Source organism: Notolepis coatsorum, assembly GCF_963971535.1.
Source record: "Notolepis coatsorum genome assembly, chromosome: 4".
Lineage (NCBI taxonomy): Eukaryota > Metazoa > Chordata > Actinopteri > Aulopiformes > Paralepididae > Notolepis > Notolepis coatsorum.
The window spans coordinates 37,256,706-37,274,205 of record NC_140168.1 but is presented as its reverse complement, the minus strand read 5'-3'; the positions used below and the strand labels follow the sequence as shown (position 1 = coordinate 37,274,205).

Genomic DNA, 17,500 nt, shown 5'->3' with positions numbered 1-17,500 from the left:
TCAATCCGCAAAGGAGAATAATGTGAAGGTTTAGTGAACAGGAGGTCACAGTAGTAGGCCTAGTTTGCTATACCAGGGTTGCACATTGGAAATATGTGGGCTTCTACCCCCCCTGGTCCCACTTAAATCTTGCTTGTATTGCCCCAACACACACACACGACACTTACAGAGCAGTACTAGTAAACGGTACCGACCAGCGAAACTCGAGATACTAATTGACAACAGAAATAGCCAGCACTGCTAGCGAGCCCATCCGCTCTCTCCGCTTCCAGGTCGGTGTGTGTCTCCTGTCACAGTCTCACTGTGTGATATAGGAGAGACGGGGTTAATCAACCAGGCAAAGCTGCCCCTGTGCCAATTAACTCTCCCCTACCGCAGCTTCGGCTGAGTCCCTCCTGACTCTCCCTCTGCAGCCGATACCAAAACCACACCCCTTCCCCCACATATCCCCACCGCATGTCTTAGGCTGAGGTGCCGTCCAGCCGACTGGACTGCTTCTGAGGCACCCTTGCTGGTCAGGTTGGTACCAGGCCTGGTCAGGTTGGTACAGGGGCTGGTCAGGTTACTACAGGGGGCTGGTCAGGTCCACAAAGGCTGGAATAAACCGCCTGTAGTTTTCTGGCTATCCCCAAGAACCGTCTCACCTCTTTTTCTGTCTTGGGCCCTGGGCATGCAGCAATTGAGGACTGCCCACTGCCCAAGTGGTGCCCGAGACACCGAAACTCCCTTCGTCCAACTGCCCACTCCTTCTAGTTGGCCGTGAGCCCCGCTTGCCTCAGTGTCTCGGGGCACTGCAGCCGCCTGCTGCATAATGCTGCACCCAACTGTCACTATGGATGATGACATCATCCAAATCAAATCAAATCAAATTTATTTGTAAGGCCCGACAACACACGTTAATGTCCCCATGGGCCTCATCCTAGTAGGCAGCAGCATAATGCTGTGTGGGGCCGGAGCGCCCGGTCCATGGAACATTGCTGGGGCACAGAAACAACCGAAAGGGATTGTTTGACGAATTGGTAGAAACCGTACGGAATAGAGAGAGTTTTTTTTTATTGGTCTCTGGAGATCTGAGAATCTGGGAATCTGCCAGTAGTCCTTGGTCAAATCTAGTCTTGTGAAAAAGTGAGCTGTGCCGAGCAGATCCAGGAGTTTATTGACCCAGGGCATCGGGGAGGCATCAAACTGTGACATGTCATTCAACCTGCGATAGTCCACATGGAACAATATAGATCCATCCTTCTTGACGACAAGAACGATGGGACTGCAGGTGCTGTGGGACTCCTCTCTTACCACCATCTCCAGCATGGCCTTTAATTATCTCTGAAGTACGTTTATTTTGTGCTCAGGGTCGTGAACACACCGCCACACCCGGGTGAGTTATCACCAGGTGTTGTATGAGGTTTGTGCGTCCTGGCAGGGGGGATAACACGTCAGCAACACGCTGTTGTAACATGGCTACATCTGTTTTCTTGGACAGTGAGACTTGTTACCGCAAAGGAACGAGGTGGGATTGATAGAATTTATCACCTGGGGCCCCAATCTCTCTCTTGCATCGCCATCACCAGATAAACAGGTTCCGCCTCTCTCCATGCTTTTAGGAGGTTGAGGTGATGAATTATCCTCAGAGTGCACAACATGCCCTTATGGGACCACAAAGAGTCCTTCCTACTTGGTGAGTAATTTTGAGCTAGATGTAGGGAGTAAAACGATTTTGTCTTTGCCTGTACAGGCATTGTTGATGCCTCTGAGCCTTGAGAGAATTCTCCCATGATAACTGTCCAAGAGTTTTGCTCTTAGGTCCAGGATGTTTTATTTCTGCTCTGGCTTGGACCTTCCTCCCAGTGTTTTTTAACTAGGTCCAAAACCCCACAGGGTTCCCCACCAAACAGTAGTTAAAATGGAGAAAATCCCATGGAGGCCAGGGTTACCTCTTGCACCAGGGGGTTTAGCCACCTATCCCAATTATGTGCATCCTTGTGAATTAACTTATTGGCATTATGCCAATTCCCTTATGGTCGCTGCGCTGCCCTACTGTCAGTCTTGGGAGGCTGTAGACTACAACATGCCTCATCCGATACATGTGCTTTTGCCAACTGCTTCTTTTCACCTGGCAGCCAGAAGTTTCACTGGGAGAGCATAACACGCACGGAGGTTCACACTGAGGAGGTCTCCCAAAGATCCCCTCCCTGACCGACCAGTAGGAGTCCCACCCACAAACACTGCCAATTGTGTTGGTAGGGACGACTGACCAAGCCGGAGGTACCGCTGCCAGGAATTTAACCCAGGTGGTATGCAAGTCCTTACACCTCTACACTACCCAGCTGCCCTAGACATAATTTTTTTTAACCACCCCTCTACCCTGTCGGTCTGTGGATGGTACACGCTGGTTCGAATTGACCAATTATGCCCAGTAATCCATACCGTTCCCGTAGTGTTTGTGACATAAATTCCAACTCGGGGGATGACCTGAAACGGCACCTGTGCAACACTGTCTGCAGAGAAGCTACACAGAGACACCGCTTCAGGATATCGTGTTGCATAATCCACCAGAACTAACACAAAATGACATCCCCAGAGGTCCACACCAATGTGCTCAAATAGGACCTAATGGCCGTGGGCGCAAGGGTGCGTTTAGGATGGCCGGTGGGTTAACCAGTTGGCATTCAGAGCAAGAGGCACACTAACAGTGTGCATCTCCTCGAATGCCAAGCCAATATAATCGGGTCATTAACCGATCTAGTGTCTTTTCATACCCCATGTGATTGTCCCTAATCAATGTGAGTGGGGATACGTCTGTGCTGCATTTGGGTGCACCATATGACCATTCATTTGGATACTTGGTCAAAGGCAAAGCGGAGCGTATCATCACACGACTGCTCAGGTGGGAAATCTGACATGGAATGTAGTTTGGGAACCTGCAGGGCCTCCCACCCCGTCTGCAGTGTCGCACGATGTCACGTCGCCGCTGAGGCACACACTCCACATGTCCCTATCAGTCGTGAACGCATCCCCCACACGTTCCCCCGGCCAATCAGTGGAGAGAGGTAAGGCAGGAACTAACCGCAGCCTTTTTACGCTATTCTTTTTTCCATGATAGCGAATTTCCACTGACACTGCGGGCTATGACTATCCCCAATGTACACACTTAATTGATACCCAAGATTCCTCGATCAAAGCCCCATATGGAACCAGGCTCTGATGGATCATTGAATCGGCCAGAATCCGGTGTGCACCCCCTTGTACTCTTACTGGTATTTTATATTATATATTATATTATTATATGAGGCTCCCCCTGTGGGTCTAAAGCAGCAGGTACTGAGACTGGTACCTGGGAGGGGGGGGGGGTCTGGCACCGGTGACCGCTCCTCCCTGCACTGGTTCCCTGGTTGGAGGGAGAGGTGATCCTCTGCCCAGGTCCACCAGCCAGTGACGTCCCGACCGGGAGCCTATTGAGAAACCACTCCAACACCACCGACTCTACCACCTGCGCTACGGAGGAGCTTCCTGGTTGGAGCTACAGCTGATGGCTGTAGGTAAAGGGCCGGTCTCAGGGCCCCCGACATGGCTTGCCGGAACCGGTGATGATGGGCCTCCGGCGTGTGCCCCATCCTATGTAGCACAGCCCTCTTCAGGTGAGCTTAGGCCCTCCGAGACCCTGCTGGTTGGGCTGGTTGGACGTGCACTGCTTGCTGTGCCTCCCCGGTGAGCAAGGGCAGTAACCGCACCGGCTTTTCGGGCCTTTCGGTGCCTAAACATTGAATTGTTTTTGGAAAGTTGTGCATCGAGAGAAAAGAAAGAAAGAACCGCAACCTGGGTGGCGCAGCGGACATTGCGCTTGTCACCAACGCAAGAGATACCGGTATCGAATCCAAAGACAGGAGATGGCGGGGGCAGTGTGAGCCTCCCACACGTTACACCTCGCCAATGAGAGTCCGCGCTGGCAGGTGAAAAGAAGTGGCTGGCTGCCTCCACATGTATCGGAGGGGACATGTGATGGGCTTCTACCCTCCCTACGACCGGCCAGTGGGGGGCACATGCGAGCAACGATCAGGACATGGGAGGGAGAATTGGCACGAGAGAAAATTGGGATGGTGGGAGAAAGATCACAGAAAAAGGGGAGAGAAAAAGTAGGTAAAAAAAAAAGAAAGAACCACAACCCGAGATGCGCTGCTTCTATCGGAACTCTTAACATAACTCAGTATTCTAGTATAATGTACGGTTCGGTGTGAACAAACAGAGCAGGCAGAATGAAGGTTGAACCACGCCCCTCCCCCCAATAGAAACCATCCAACCAGGTCCCTGGACAGACTTGTATCTATGAGTCTCTGTTGTGTTTGTTTGCTGTGAGCACCCTGCATGATACAGATTCTCACTCAGCTGTAACGGCTCACAGGGAGCCTCTTTCTCAGGGTAATGGGATGAAAATGGTCTTTAGGCAGTAGAGAGCCCACCATGTGATGTGTTCCTCTGTATGAACTCAAAGGGATCATACTGGTGTTATTGAATTGTTCCCTCAGTTCCGCGCTACTTCAGGGGGGACCGACCGAGATCCTTGTTGTCACTGCGCTAATTCAACGTCCCATTACATTCTGCTGCTCAGACCTTGTTGACTGTGAAACGCCATGGAATATGAGGCTGACAGACATCCTCTCCAGCCTGAGGTGTTAATCTGTCCTTGTGCTAACGCAGCAGTGACTGTAGTGTTGCCTACAGGGGGGGGGGGTAAACCTCTCTGGTAATAATGTTCGCCAACGCGTACGTTTGTTTGCATCTACTGTGAAGGTGTATTTGGTACCGAGGCACAGGTAGGTACCAATTAAAACACCATTCCACAATTTATTAGGGAGGGACCACTCCCTAGCCAAACAGTGGATCAGGAGGTAGAGCAGTCGTCTGGTAATACGGAGGTTCCCGGTTCGATTCCCGCTCGTCCCAGGCCGCGTGTTGAAGTGTCTTTGAGCAAATCGCCCCCGATGAGCAGGTTGACTCCTTGCATGGTCGCCTCTGCCATCGGTGTTTGAATGTGTGAGTGAATGGGTAAAATGTGAGGAACAAATTGTAAAGCTCTTTACCATGCAGCCATTTACCATTTAAAAACTTTAAAGGGGAACACCACCCAATTATAACTTAAATCATGTGATGGCAGGTATACAGTCTGGAGCTGCTTCATAGAGACTGGATTGGGAAAGATCTTGAATGTGACAAGGAGAAGAACCAGGGAGATTTTCTCAAGATGAGGGTTGGGTAGGCGACTAGGCGGGGTGGGGGAAACTGAACAACTGTACAAGCAAAACTGTACATTGGAATATCGACAAACCCATACTTGGTTCCAAGAAGAGGGTCTCGTGTATTATTGGGTTAGGACATTTACTGTACATTGGAGGGGGTTGGGTTAGGACATTTACAGGGGCCAGTTTCGAATTGCAGTCTCCCGTAGGTGCTCTTTGAGAGTGGATTTGAAAGTGGGTAGTGATTCACATTCCTTTACAGCTTTGGGTAGGGCGTTCCACATTGATGTGGCATAATTGCGACAGTTGCAACAGTTCTGACCTGATATCATACTATTAAATGAAGCTCATTTGAGTATAGGAATCAGACAGACATTCTGTGGTTCCACAAAACCAGTCTCCCATTCACCATCTATGGACCGGCTGCAGACATACCTGATGACATCATACGTTTGAGTCATTGGTCCCTGGTTTCTGGTTTTGGGGAAAAGTTGTCTATTTCTCCCTTTGGTGGCATTTTTAAATATATCTATGATGTCACTGACTCATCCTTGTGTCATAGTTCTGACCCATGGGTCACGTAAGTCTGAGGCGGGGAAGAGTAGTATTTCAGAAGAGCCCAGGAACCTATAAGGAAACAGCCTGATCTCAATTCAAATGTAAATAAAGTACTAATCACAGGGGAAAGGATGCATAATGTATCTTATATTATAGTCATAAGTAATATATTTTCGTATTGTATTGAAAAATTTGCAATGTGTATGTATAACAATTTCATACATATATCTAATAGATGCCTCAGACTTAAGGATGTACTTTCCTATAGGAGGTTTCTCAAATATGCCTTCACACCAAGAAGAGTCAGTTTGATAAGAAGGTACGCCATGGAGTATGACAACAATTTACTGAGCTACCCAGAAGTCACCTACATTGCATTATGGGTACTGTAGTCTATACCGCTACAATGGGGAACTTATTTGAATTGTTTTAAAACTAGGAATAATGTTACTAAATGTTCACAGTTAATAATTAAAACGATACTCTACTGGCATCACTAACTAGTAACTACTAATAATTACAATATCAAAACCAAAACACTGGTGCAAGTGATTATTGGATGGATTGAAATATTTGTGACAAATCAGATGGGTTTCTTAAAATGGGTGGAATATCCCTTTAATACTTGACAAATTGACAAAGAGAAAGAGAAATGTCCTAAGTCGAGTACAAGAATCTGAAGTTGTACGCATCCCTACTATTAGATATGTAGCGATGTTAGGCATCATTACCATCCATTCTCACATGTCTTTCTGTATTTAAATCAAGTATGTATTCACTAATATTATGATGAAAGATTAGTAGACTCATTAAATGTTAAATATAATTTTGTATCTTTAATGGTGGTGATTTGATACATATTCACAGGCGGTGAACCGTGTTTTGCGGGATGTGATATAACGCCACACTGGATGGAAACACATCACATTAAACTGAGGAAATGTTTTAGATTACATTCGATTCAAATGTATTGTCATTATACAGCACAAGTACAGTGCAACTAAAAGAAGTTTGGCATCCAACCAGACTGCAAATGTAACAGTAAATTGCAATAGTAATATACAATGTACAGGTGGTTAAACTGGCTATACAATATATAAATGAGTACTACTGAGTCTAGTACTAATCAGATGTATGTACAGAGTTGTAATATTAATATGTACAGTGATACAGGTTTAAAGACCGTATGGATGTAGTCATACTGGCCAGCAGCATAACTAGTAAGAGTAGGTAAGTGATGTACAGTATAGATATAGTATCTACTATTTGCAGTTATGTAAAATGATTATGTGCAGGTCTGTACAGACAGGTGGGTACAGGGCCGCCTGGGAGAAATGCGAGGCCCTGTGCGAGATTTAACGCGAGCCCCCCCCCCCCCCCCCCCCCCCCCAAGGTAAAAAAAAAAAAAAAAAAAAAAAAAAAAATATATATATATATATATATATATATATTTTTTTTTTTTTTTTTTTTATACAGTCAACATATTCTTAAATAATAGCGCTGCCCGAGGCGGGGCATGATACAGTCAACATATAGCAAAAGAGAGAGCGAGAGAGAGCTCCCGTTCTACAGTCAATATACAGTGTACAGAGAGAGAGAGAGAGAGAGACACATTGGAAAGAAATTGAAATGCTATTTGGCCCTAAACAGAGAGTACACAGTGGCAGAATACCTGAGCACTGTGACTGAAGATCCTTGAGCACAGCCTAGCCATCGAGAAAGGCCGCCATAGGCAGACTGTGTGTGTTAGAAAGAGAGAGAGAGAGAGAGAGAGAGAACATGTGTGTTTGTCATGTGTGTGTGTGTGTTAGAGAGAGACTATAGCATGTATGAGAGATTCAAAAGGACAAAGATCAACACTTAAATCCAACAAGAAGAGGGTCAACAGAGAAACCAAAGCAGCAAGGAGCCAATGGCCGACATCAGCTAAATAGGCTAGCCAGGTACTGTGACACCAGGCCACGTGACACACAGCTTTGGCCAACGGCCCAACGCTACCCAAGCTACACAAACGACCATTCACACACAGCACATGTCGTATCTCCAAATGTTGTGAAGTAGCATATGTTTTGCCTGGAAAAAAACATCGTTATTAACAAAACATTCGGGAGGGGAAGGAAGGAAGAGTGGGGTAATGTCATCATGACATTTTCATTAATCCAAGTTACCTGCACGATGAACGCAGGGCGAAAGGCCGCGGTCTCCACGTTGACGAAAGGCCTCTCGCTGGCGGGACAAAAAGAAGCTATGGCCAGAGCCTTGTCATGGTGCAGGCCCGACTACATCTTCTGTCAAAGGGCCTGCTATTCTCAAGGCTAACTGATAGCATCAAACGAACGTTCCCAGCTGACGCTAAACAGCTAACTGGCTAACAGTTAGCTCACACAGTTAGCTACTAGTAGTATTAGCTAGACAAGCTAGTCGACCAGTTTGGCTCCAGAGATAGAAAGAGAGATAGGGTCAGGTGACTCAGATCCACGGCGGGTATATAATCATAAGTTGACTCACCATAACGCAGTATCAACGTCATGGAAGGAGACTTTCTTGGCCCCACGGTGTAATTTCGGCGTATTGCTGCCTAACAGATTTATCTGCTCACAAGTTCTCTTCTCCTTCTTTTGAAAAGACATCCACTCGCCTCGCCAGGTTAGCTAACGCTAGTTAGCATTTAGCTAAGCTAGCAACTAGCCGACATGGCTATACCATGAAAGGCTCCGGCCATTTGTCCCGCTAGCGAGAGGCCTTTCGTCAACGTTCCTTGAATCCTTGGTGACCGACCGACTGATAATGACCGACCTCTTTCTTCGTCTTGGCTATTGGGCATAACTAAGCATAGTCAAAAGCTGCACGCGCGAAAATGTCAAACGCAGCCGACTCACGCTGCCGGCGTACTACACTCACTGTCTACACATGATGTAAGTAAAACCACTCCCTTCGTTGAAACCAATGCTGCTGCAGAACCCCAGAGGCTGAGCTCCAATAGTGAGTATGTCTGCAGCTGCAGGACTGCAGACCCAGGAACAAGTCAGACACATTCTACAAACGTGTCTAATGTGAAATATATAAGCATATAAGCAAAACTAGATTTTAGGTCTGTGATGAAAAAGGGCCTCGCGGGAAGGGGGGCCTCGCAAAAAAAAAAAAAAAAAAAAATAATAATAATAAAAAAAATTAATAAATTTTTTTTTTTTTTTTTTTTTTTTTTTTTTTGCGAGGCCCCCCTTCCCGCGAGGCCCTGTGCGACCGCACTGCTCGCACACCCCCTGAGGCGGCCCTGGGTGGGTATATATATATAGTATAATGGTAAGAATATATATATATATATATATGAAGAAGGCTTTATTTGTCATGCAGATTCTTTAACACACACACATGCGATGGGCGACCCACAGGAACACACACACACATCGCTGATGAAATGTTCTCTGCACTTCCCATCACGTCGTCCTTCCCCCCAAGGGCGCTGCGCCCGGGGACCAATCCAAGTGCTCCTGTCCGTCTTCCTGAGGGACTCGACAGCGTTAGCGATCTGTTCTGCATGTTTTTCTATTGGGTTTATCTTATCGGGAGGGGAAACCCTTGCGAGCACGGGGAGAACATGCAAACTCCACACAGAAAGGCCTGGGAGATAACCCACCTGGGTACCTGGCAACGCAGCAACCTGGTCCCCAAGCGGGAATCGAACCCAGGACCTTCTAGCTGTGAGGCGACAGTGTTAACCGCTACACTACCGTGCCACCACCGTGCCGCATATATATTGATATATATATATGGTATATACAGCATTATGTTACATGCTCTCATACAGAGTTATATGGGTTATATGCAGGTGTATAAGTAGGTATATAGGAGGATTATATGCAGACAGATATGGGTATATACTGTAGGGCTGTACCAAATAGTTTGAAGCTTTGAAGCTTCGTTCATAACGTTGACATTCGAATTCTAAATCAACATTCGAATTTAAAATTTAAATAATAAATAAATAATAAATAAAGTAAAAAAAAGAAAATTTTCATTCTATTAATTTTGTTTAAACCAATGGGGGTTTTCTTCACAGTTGCAGATACAGATTAGGCTACATATGACTCGTCATCATTTTTTTTAATAGAATTCATAATAAATGATCTGCATCCGCTTGGCGCTCCATCAAGACGTCACCATCACTTTCGTACCAACCGTGCCCTTATTGGATTATTTATGTTGACGGAACTGACGAGTTATATTCATTAAAGAAAGTTAATTTAATTTAAAAAAAATACTAATTTAATCAGATTAATCACTTTATTCAAATTGAGGATTTAGTTTGAGGATATTTATAAAATATAAAAATGTATAATAAAAAAAACATAATTTTTTTATTACATCATAAAATAGGACGACAGACATTTGAAGCTTCGTTTGAATACTTCAATAGAAGCTTTGAATGTTAAAACATTTCATTATACTGTAAATATACATCTATAATGTATATTTAAAGTATATATACATACCCAATTACCCATATCTGTCTGCATATAATCCTCCTATATACCTACTTATACACCGGCATATAACCCATATAACTCTGGCTTATGGGTTATATGCAGTATATACAGCAATGTTGTGCATGCTATCATATAGAGTTATATGGGTAGACTATGATAATACAGTATGAAACTCCACACTGGATGGAAATACGTCACATTAAACTGAGGAAATGTTTGTTTAACGCATGGCCTTCACTCTTTTATTCATGCACTGCCCTCAGCCGAGCACCTCCAACGAGACGTGAATATGTCTCTCTGTAGTCAGACAGAGCCGTCTGTCTGTCTGTCTGTCGGAAGGACACATTGAATGCCCGGGATATAAGCTCCGACAGCATGAACATGTTAACTTAACGTGCTGTTTGACTCCAGGGTCATGCACACACAGACACGCGCGCGTGCAGACAAAAACGCACACACACAAATTTGCACTCCTCTCGGCAACCGTGTAGGTAGGCGCTTGCCGGTGGCTCGTCTCCGCCCTGGCTGTGCCTCATCATCACACACCTGCCACCAGGGCCGGACTGGGGAAATAATTCATACCGGGAGATATAGCGCGAAATATAGCCCCAATCAGGCCACTTTTTAAGCGGGGGGTCTGGGGGTCCCCCACCCGGAATTTTTTTGTTACAAAGACTTAATTTCCTGCATTCTGGTGAATTTTAGTGCATGTGAATCACAAACTAATGAGCCAACAATTGCTTGTTAGTACAATGTACTGTTATGAACCTCAAATAAAACTGTTGTGGCACTAGCAATGGTACTCTCTCCACCTTCAAAAAGAAAAAAGCAAGAGCACAACATATTTTTCTATTTACTATTATAATACAGTTAACCACTCTCTCCACCTATTCAAACAAGGCAAGAGCACAATACCATATTCACCTTACTGATGCACTACCCATCAACAGTTAAAATAGCCCTTTACACAAACATTAAATAACAGACCTTTCATTACAATACTATAATAACAGTAGCCACTGCCAGAATAGTGACACATGTATCACGTGTGGTGAGCATTGCGTTGTCTCAATCATTTTAACTATAAAATGAGCTCAAAGTATGAGCTCACTGACTGAAATTTCCAACAAAAAGCATCAATTGTCAAATAATATTGATCACATTAACTAGACTAGATGTTTTTGAGGAAATTAGAAAGGGAACAACAACTTAACCCTTGTGTCTGATCAGATTCTTATTTTTTTGATAACTTTGCAGTGATTATGTTTGTAGCCAATGTGGCAAAGGTGTGTAATCTTTGAATTATCTTAGAATTATTTTGACTCTCTCTTTCATAAATTGTTTATTCAACTTCAGCCCCAATCATAACCACCACATATTGTTTTTTGTATTGTCAGATGTAACAACTCCTTTTGGGAGTGTGCCATCTGCCATTCCATTCGCCGCCTCCACTGTCAATCAGTTGTATCGCCTGGTCCCCGCCTCCACCAATCACAAGCGGCAGCACGGCTCCATTGTGTGTGTGTGTCCGCTTGAGGGAGAGAGAGTCAGATAGTTCTCCAACTCTGTCGCAGACAGTGAAATTCTGGTTGTTCCCCACCCACCTGGTTATCTAAAAACTATCGCGCCGCGCCGCCGCCACAACTAGAAACAATGGCCTGGCAAAAAAAAAAAAAAAAATTATAATTTTTTTTTTTTTTTTTTTTTTTTTTTATATATAATTTTTTTTTAATCTGTGCAGGCCAGGCCACCGGGAAAACTCCCGGTGCTCCCGATGGCCAGTCCGGGCCTGCCTGCCACCAGCATGGCATGCAGTGTGAGTGTTTGTCAGGCTTGTTGCTATCTATCTATTCCACATCTCTCTCTCTCTCTCTCTCTCTCTCTCTCTCTCTCTCTCTCTTCTCTCTCTCTCTCTCTCTCTCTCTCTCTCTCTCTCTCTCTCTCTCTCTCTCTCTATTCTCTCTCTCTCTTTCCTTTTTGTATTAAATGTTAGATTTCACACGGGGCTCATTGTACACCCATTGGTTTCAAAGCATTGACTGACACATTTGGCATACAACTGATGCCAAATTTGTGACTCTGTGTGTGTGTGTGTGTGTGTGTGTGTGTGTGTGTGTGTGTGTGTGTGTGTGTGTGTGTGTGTGTGTGTGTGTGTGTGGTGTGTGTGTGTGTGTGTGTGTGTGTGTGTGTGTGTGTGTGTGTGTGTGTGTGTGTGTGGTATTATGGGAACTGGGTTAAAATGGTTTAAAATGTAATCTGCCTTTCCTCCTCCAACTCCACATTCCCTCGTTCTCCCCTTCCCCCTACCCTCTCTCTCTTCATTGCCCTCGCTCTCCATACCATCCCTCTCTTTCTCTCTCTCCCTCTTGCTCTCTCTCCCTCCCACCCCTCTCTCTCTTTCTATTTCTCACTCTCTCTCTCCCTACCATCTCTCTATTTCTATCTCTCCCTCTTGCCTCTCTCTCCCTACCCCCTCTCTCTTGATCTCTCTCGCTCGCTCTCCCTACCCCTTTCTCTTTCTATCTCCCTATATCTCTCCCTACCCCCTCTCTCCCTTCATCTCTCTCTTGCTTGCTCTATCTCTCCCTTCCCTTTGCTTTATTTCTCTTTGTGTCCTCTGCTCCCCCCCCTCACTATCCCCTACCTCTTTCTCTCTTTCTTTCTCTCTATATCTCTCTCTATATCACTCTCTCTCTCTCCCGTCTCTCTCTGGACAGGTGCACTGGGTTTTCAAGGGGCTGAACTCATGCTGGTGGATGTATTAAAGGAGAACCATCTCATTTATACATTTATATTATTTAATGTATATATATATTAAGCACATTTTAATGTGTATTTGTATAAGTCACAAGAGCACAATAAACTCGTGTTTAAACTCTCTCTCTCTCTCTCTCTCTCTCTCTCTCTCTCTCTCTCGCTCTCTCTCTATCTCTCTCCCTCTCTATCTCCCTCTCTATCTCCCTCTCTATCTCCCTTTCTCTACCAGGGCATCTCTATGGAGTTCCTGTGTGGTTCTTCCTCTGCTCGCTTTAACCTGGATGTCAGCAGTGTTGGCCATTACTGACCGGCGCTCCACACTGTTCCAGGTGATCTTCACCACATCACCACATCACCACAAACACTATATCACCACATCACCACATCACCACATCACCACATCACCACATCACCACAAACACTATATCACCACATCACCACATCACCACATCACCACAAACACTATATCACCACAAACACCACATCACTACATCACTAGATGCACCACATCACCACAAACACCACATCACCACTGTTATGGTTTGTAAAGCGACCCCAATAGCACGACACAGACAGGTATTCAGAGTTTAGCCAAAAACAAGGGCATGATTTATTTACACACAAAAAGCGGCACTGACCCTTTAAGGGTGAAATACACTAGAGTCCAAGAAACAACAAAAATGCAGCGCTGTCCCTTTAAAGGGCGAACAAACGGTACACAGGAATATCTTCTTGAGTCCATGAATGAAAAACGAAAGTTCGGAGTCTGGTCTCGTACAGACTCACCAGAGCGCTGCCGACGGGCAACACAGCAAGCAGGGAGTCCAAGGGGAACGGAGTGAGAACACGGGCATCCTCCCGTGGAACTATAGAGAGCGATGACGAGGCCTCACCCCAGGAACGAGGTCCACAAAGAGGGAGTTGGGCAGTAGCTGGCACAACGTCTCACCCCAGAGACGCGGCGGTAGATGGTAGCAACGGATGGCACGTCGTCTCCCAGTGAGAACATAGGAAATGCTCCTGTGGGATTATAGAGAGTGAAGACGATGTCTCACCAGGAGCGCGGCGGTTGATGGTAGCGTACAGAACGACCTGGCCATGAGTGGAAGGCAACCAGCAGTACTAGTAGTCTCCCGACGAGCTGATTGCCAACCACTCTCAAGTGCGTGAGGTAGAATGTTCGGCACGCCCCCTCGTTGGGCAGCATGCAGTCCCTCACAACCACATCACTACATCACTAGATGCACCACATCACCACAAACACCACAAACAATATATCACCACATCACTGCATGCACCACATCACCATATCCATAGTATTCAATGACATCATCACCAAAGACATCTTTGTAGGAGAACAAACAGGTGATTATAATCAGATGACATGATAACCAGTGAGCTTGGTACATACATCTGACTTCACCATAGATGCTTCCTGGCTATATACTGTACACCACATACCAGGGTTCACGTTGATGTCAATAAACACTGCGTTGCACCAGAGGGGTCGATGTTTATGGTTCTGTCATTCAAAACGGCAATATGGCTAAAAAGACAGCTTTCAGATTCAAGGAATCTGATGTTGGGCCACTTTACCATTACATTTTGTTGGTAGACAGTGACGTAGAGAGTTTATTTCAGTGGTATAAATGCAGAGGCTTCAGTAGCGTAGGTTTACCTAATCTACATTACCAAGGTTTATTCACAGATGAGGAAGTGAACAGCCAGGGCTGACCTGGGACCAGTGGTCGTGGAACTTCTGCATTATCCAGTTTTATTATCCTTTTTTTCCTGAAGACCTTGAATCCATCCCCCTATAATATAACTTGTGTGGGTGTAAGAAGGTAGTGTTTATATGGTGTTCATATATGGTGAAAAATCAAATAGGTCAATTCGCTCACAGTTCAATGAATTAAGGAATTGTATTTCCTTTCAAATGTAAATGCTGAAAATCCTCGAAACGGAACGGGTGAATTATCCAACCTAGTGTCAAGCAGATGAGAATCAATGTCCTATCGTTAGCAAATAAAGGCCAATTTCCATTAAAAGTGAGTCAATCCCAATACCGTTGTTCCCTTTGGTTAAAGAAACGCTGGTGAAAAGGTCTCTTCATCTCGTCCTTCCAGATCCTCTTTGCCGTCTTTGACTCTGTCCAAGGTTTCGTCATCATCACCGTCCACTGTGCCATGCGCCGAGAGGTGAGTCTGTCTGTAGGTCTCTCTACTCCACCACACACACTGTGCCATGCGCAGAGAGGTGAGTCTGTCTGTAGGTCTCTCTACTCCACCAAACACACTGTGCCATGCGCCAAGAGGTAGGGATGCCCCCCGAAACCCGGTTCTAAATGGGAACCGGTACTAAATTAGAAAAAAACAGAGTATTGATAAGCTCTGACGTTATACTGCTATCGGTAGTCTAGGAGCGGATTAGCTACGGAACTCAGCTAACAGTGTACCATCCATCTGCGATGCAACGGACTAACGTTAACGTTATGCCGAGTTCATACTACACTACTAGGGCTGTCCCCGACTAAGGATTTGGATAGTCGACTATGATTGGCCAAAATTTGCTGTTAGTCGACTATTAGTCGACTTAAAAAAAATATATATATATATATATATATATATATATTTTTTTTTTTTATCATTCCATTTGGGCTGTCTGGGGTGCTTAATGTCTGAAGGAGTCAACTGAAGGCTTCTCCTCTGCAAAAGCATGCAATTGGTCCACTGATGGATACATCTTGATATTTGTCTAGTCTAGTGTGTTCATTAGATGGGTGAAATCCTCTTTCAGTGCCTCTGTGCCTGTTTTCGTAGGCAATTAGCCTCTGGTATCCGTGCCATTAGCGTTAGCCACGCTTCTAGGCCTCTTTTCTTTTGGAAAGAATGAAATTTTCTTTTTTTAAATAAAAATAATATATATATTTTTTTGTATTCAACTAAGAGGTTGGCAGTCGACTACGGCTCCTTTCGACCGATTAGTCGACTAATCTACTAATAGGGGTCAGCCCTATACACTACGCGTATGAACTCGACATAACGTTAACGTTACTCTGTTTCCATGAAGTGTTTAATTTAGTGTGTGTGCGTGTGTGTGTGTGTGTGTGTGTGTGTGTGTGTGTGTGTGTGTGTGTGTGTGTGTGTGTGTGTGTGTGTGTGTGTGTGCGTGCGTGCATGCGTGCGTGCGTGCGTGCGTTTGTGTGTGTGTGCATACAGTATGTGCATGCATGTGCTCACGTGTGTGTGTGTGTGTGTGTGTGTGTGTGTGTGTGTGTGTGTGTGTGTGTGTGTGTGTGTGTGTGTGTGTGTGTGTGTGTGTGTGTGTGTGTGTGTGTGTGTGTGTGTGTGTGCGCGCGCGTGCGTGTGTGTGTGCGTGCGTGCGTGCGGGTGTGTGGTGTGTGTGCATACAGTATGTGCATGCATGTGCTCACGTGTGTGTGTGTGTGTGTGTGTGTGTGTGTGTGTGTGTGTGTGTGTGTGTGTGTGTGTGTGTGTGTGTGTGTGTGTGACCATTGCTTAATTGATGAATTCAGTCAATTCTTACTTTTATTAGGCTCTAATTTGATCAATCAAACACAGAACATAGATAACAGGGAACAAAGGCAAGACAGTCATAAGAACACAAGTCAATTATAAAAAAAAAAAAAAATGGACATAGGGACGTTTTTTTATCAAAGGGCAGCAGAGACAAGTGATACAGGGACACAGGTAAGGTCTTACAATGGCTTAGTGATTATAACAGTGCAGTTTCAGCATTCAGTAACCCATACTTTTTGTGAATGTGTTTTTGATACTACATTCTGTTGAACACACACCTCAAAACCGTTCAATTGCAAGAAAAGTAATAGACAGTCATGATATTACATTCTGCATAATTCGTATGCAAAATATTGTGGTTCCCTGCTTTAGTCTGTTGACACATTTCTATACAAAAAATGCTTGTGTAGTCCTGTGTCATACCTAAATGTCATATAACTGAATTGTATAGAAACAACTCACCAAAAGTGACTATTGCACAACTGATTTGACAAAAAAAATCAACCCCTTCAACCCCCCCCCCCCCTCTCCCTCCTTGCCATGCCTTGCCTTTTACTGAAACGCCGCCACTGACTTCCACGTCAGTGGGTCAGCGTCAGCGGGGGTTGCAGTACAGCACTGAACCACTAGGCGGCTGTGCTGCGTTGTGTTGTACAAATGGCTATATCTTCGGACCTCCTCCGCCAGTCTTTCTTTGATTTGGTCCATGTTTGTAATGTACTTAACACTAGCACAGCCATGGAGAAAATGCCACTAATTCCCGCCAGGAACGGGTCAGATGACCCGACAGCTTATATGAGAAATATACAGTGTAAACTATATAATTACCTCTGAATATAAAAATATGAGGTTTACCACAATGAAATGTAGATTTGAGTCACAAAAAAAATATATAAAAAAAAATATTATAATACATTTTTATTAAATT

The 17,500-nt window shown here is 45.0% G+C and overlaps 1 protein-coding gene across 1 annotated transcript in view; it reads left to right on the top strand.

Moving 5' to 3' along the window:
• adgrb2 (adhesion G protein-coupled receptor B2) overlaps positions 1-17,500 on the top strand; it is a gene marked incomplete at both ends in the record, with an annotated part of 134,005 nt that overhangs the window by 67,203 nt on the left and 49,302 nt on the right. The window contains 2 exon segments of the mRNA XM_084311913.1: positions 13,263-13,362; positions 15,160-15,231. Coding sequence (XP_084168039.1) covers positions 13,263-13,362; positions 15,160-15,231 — 172 coding nt within the window.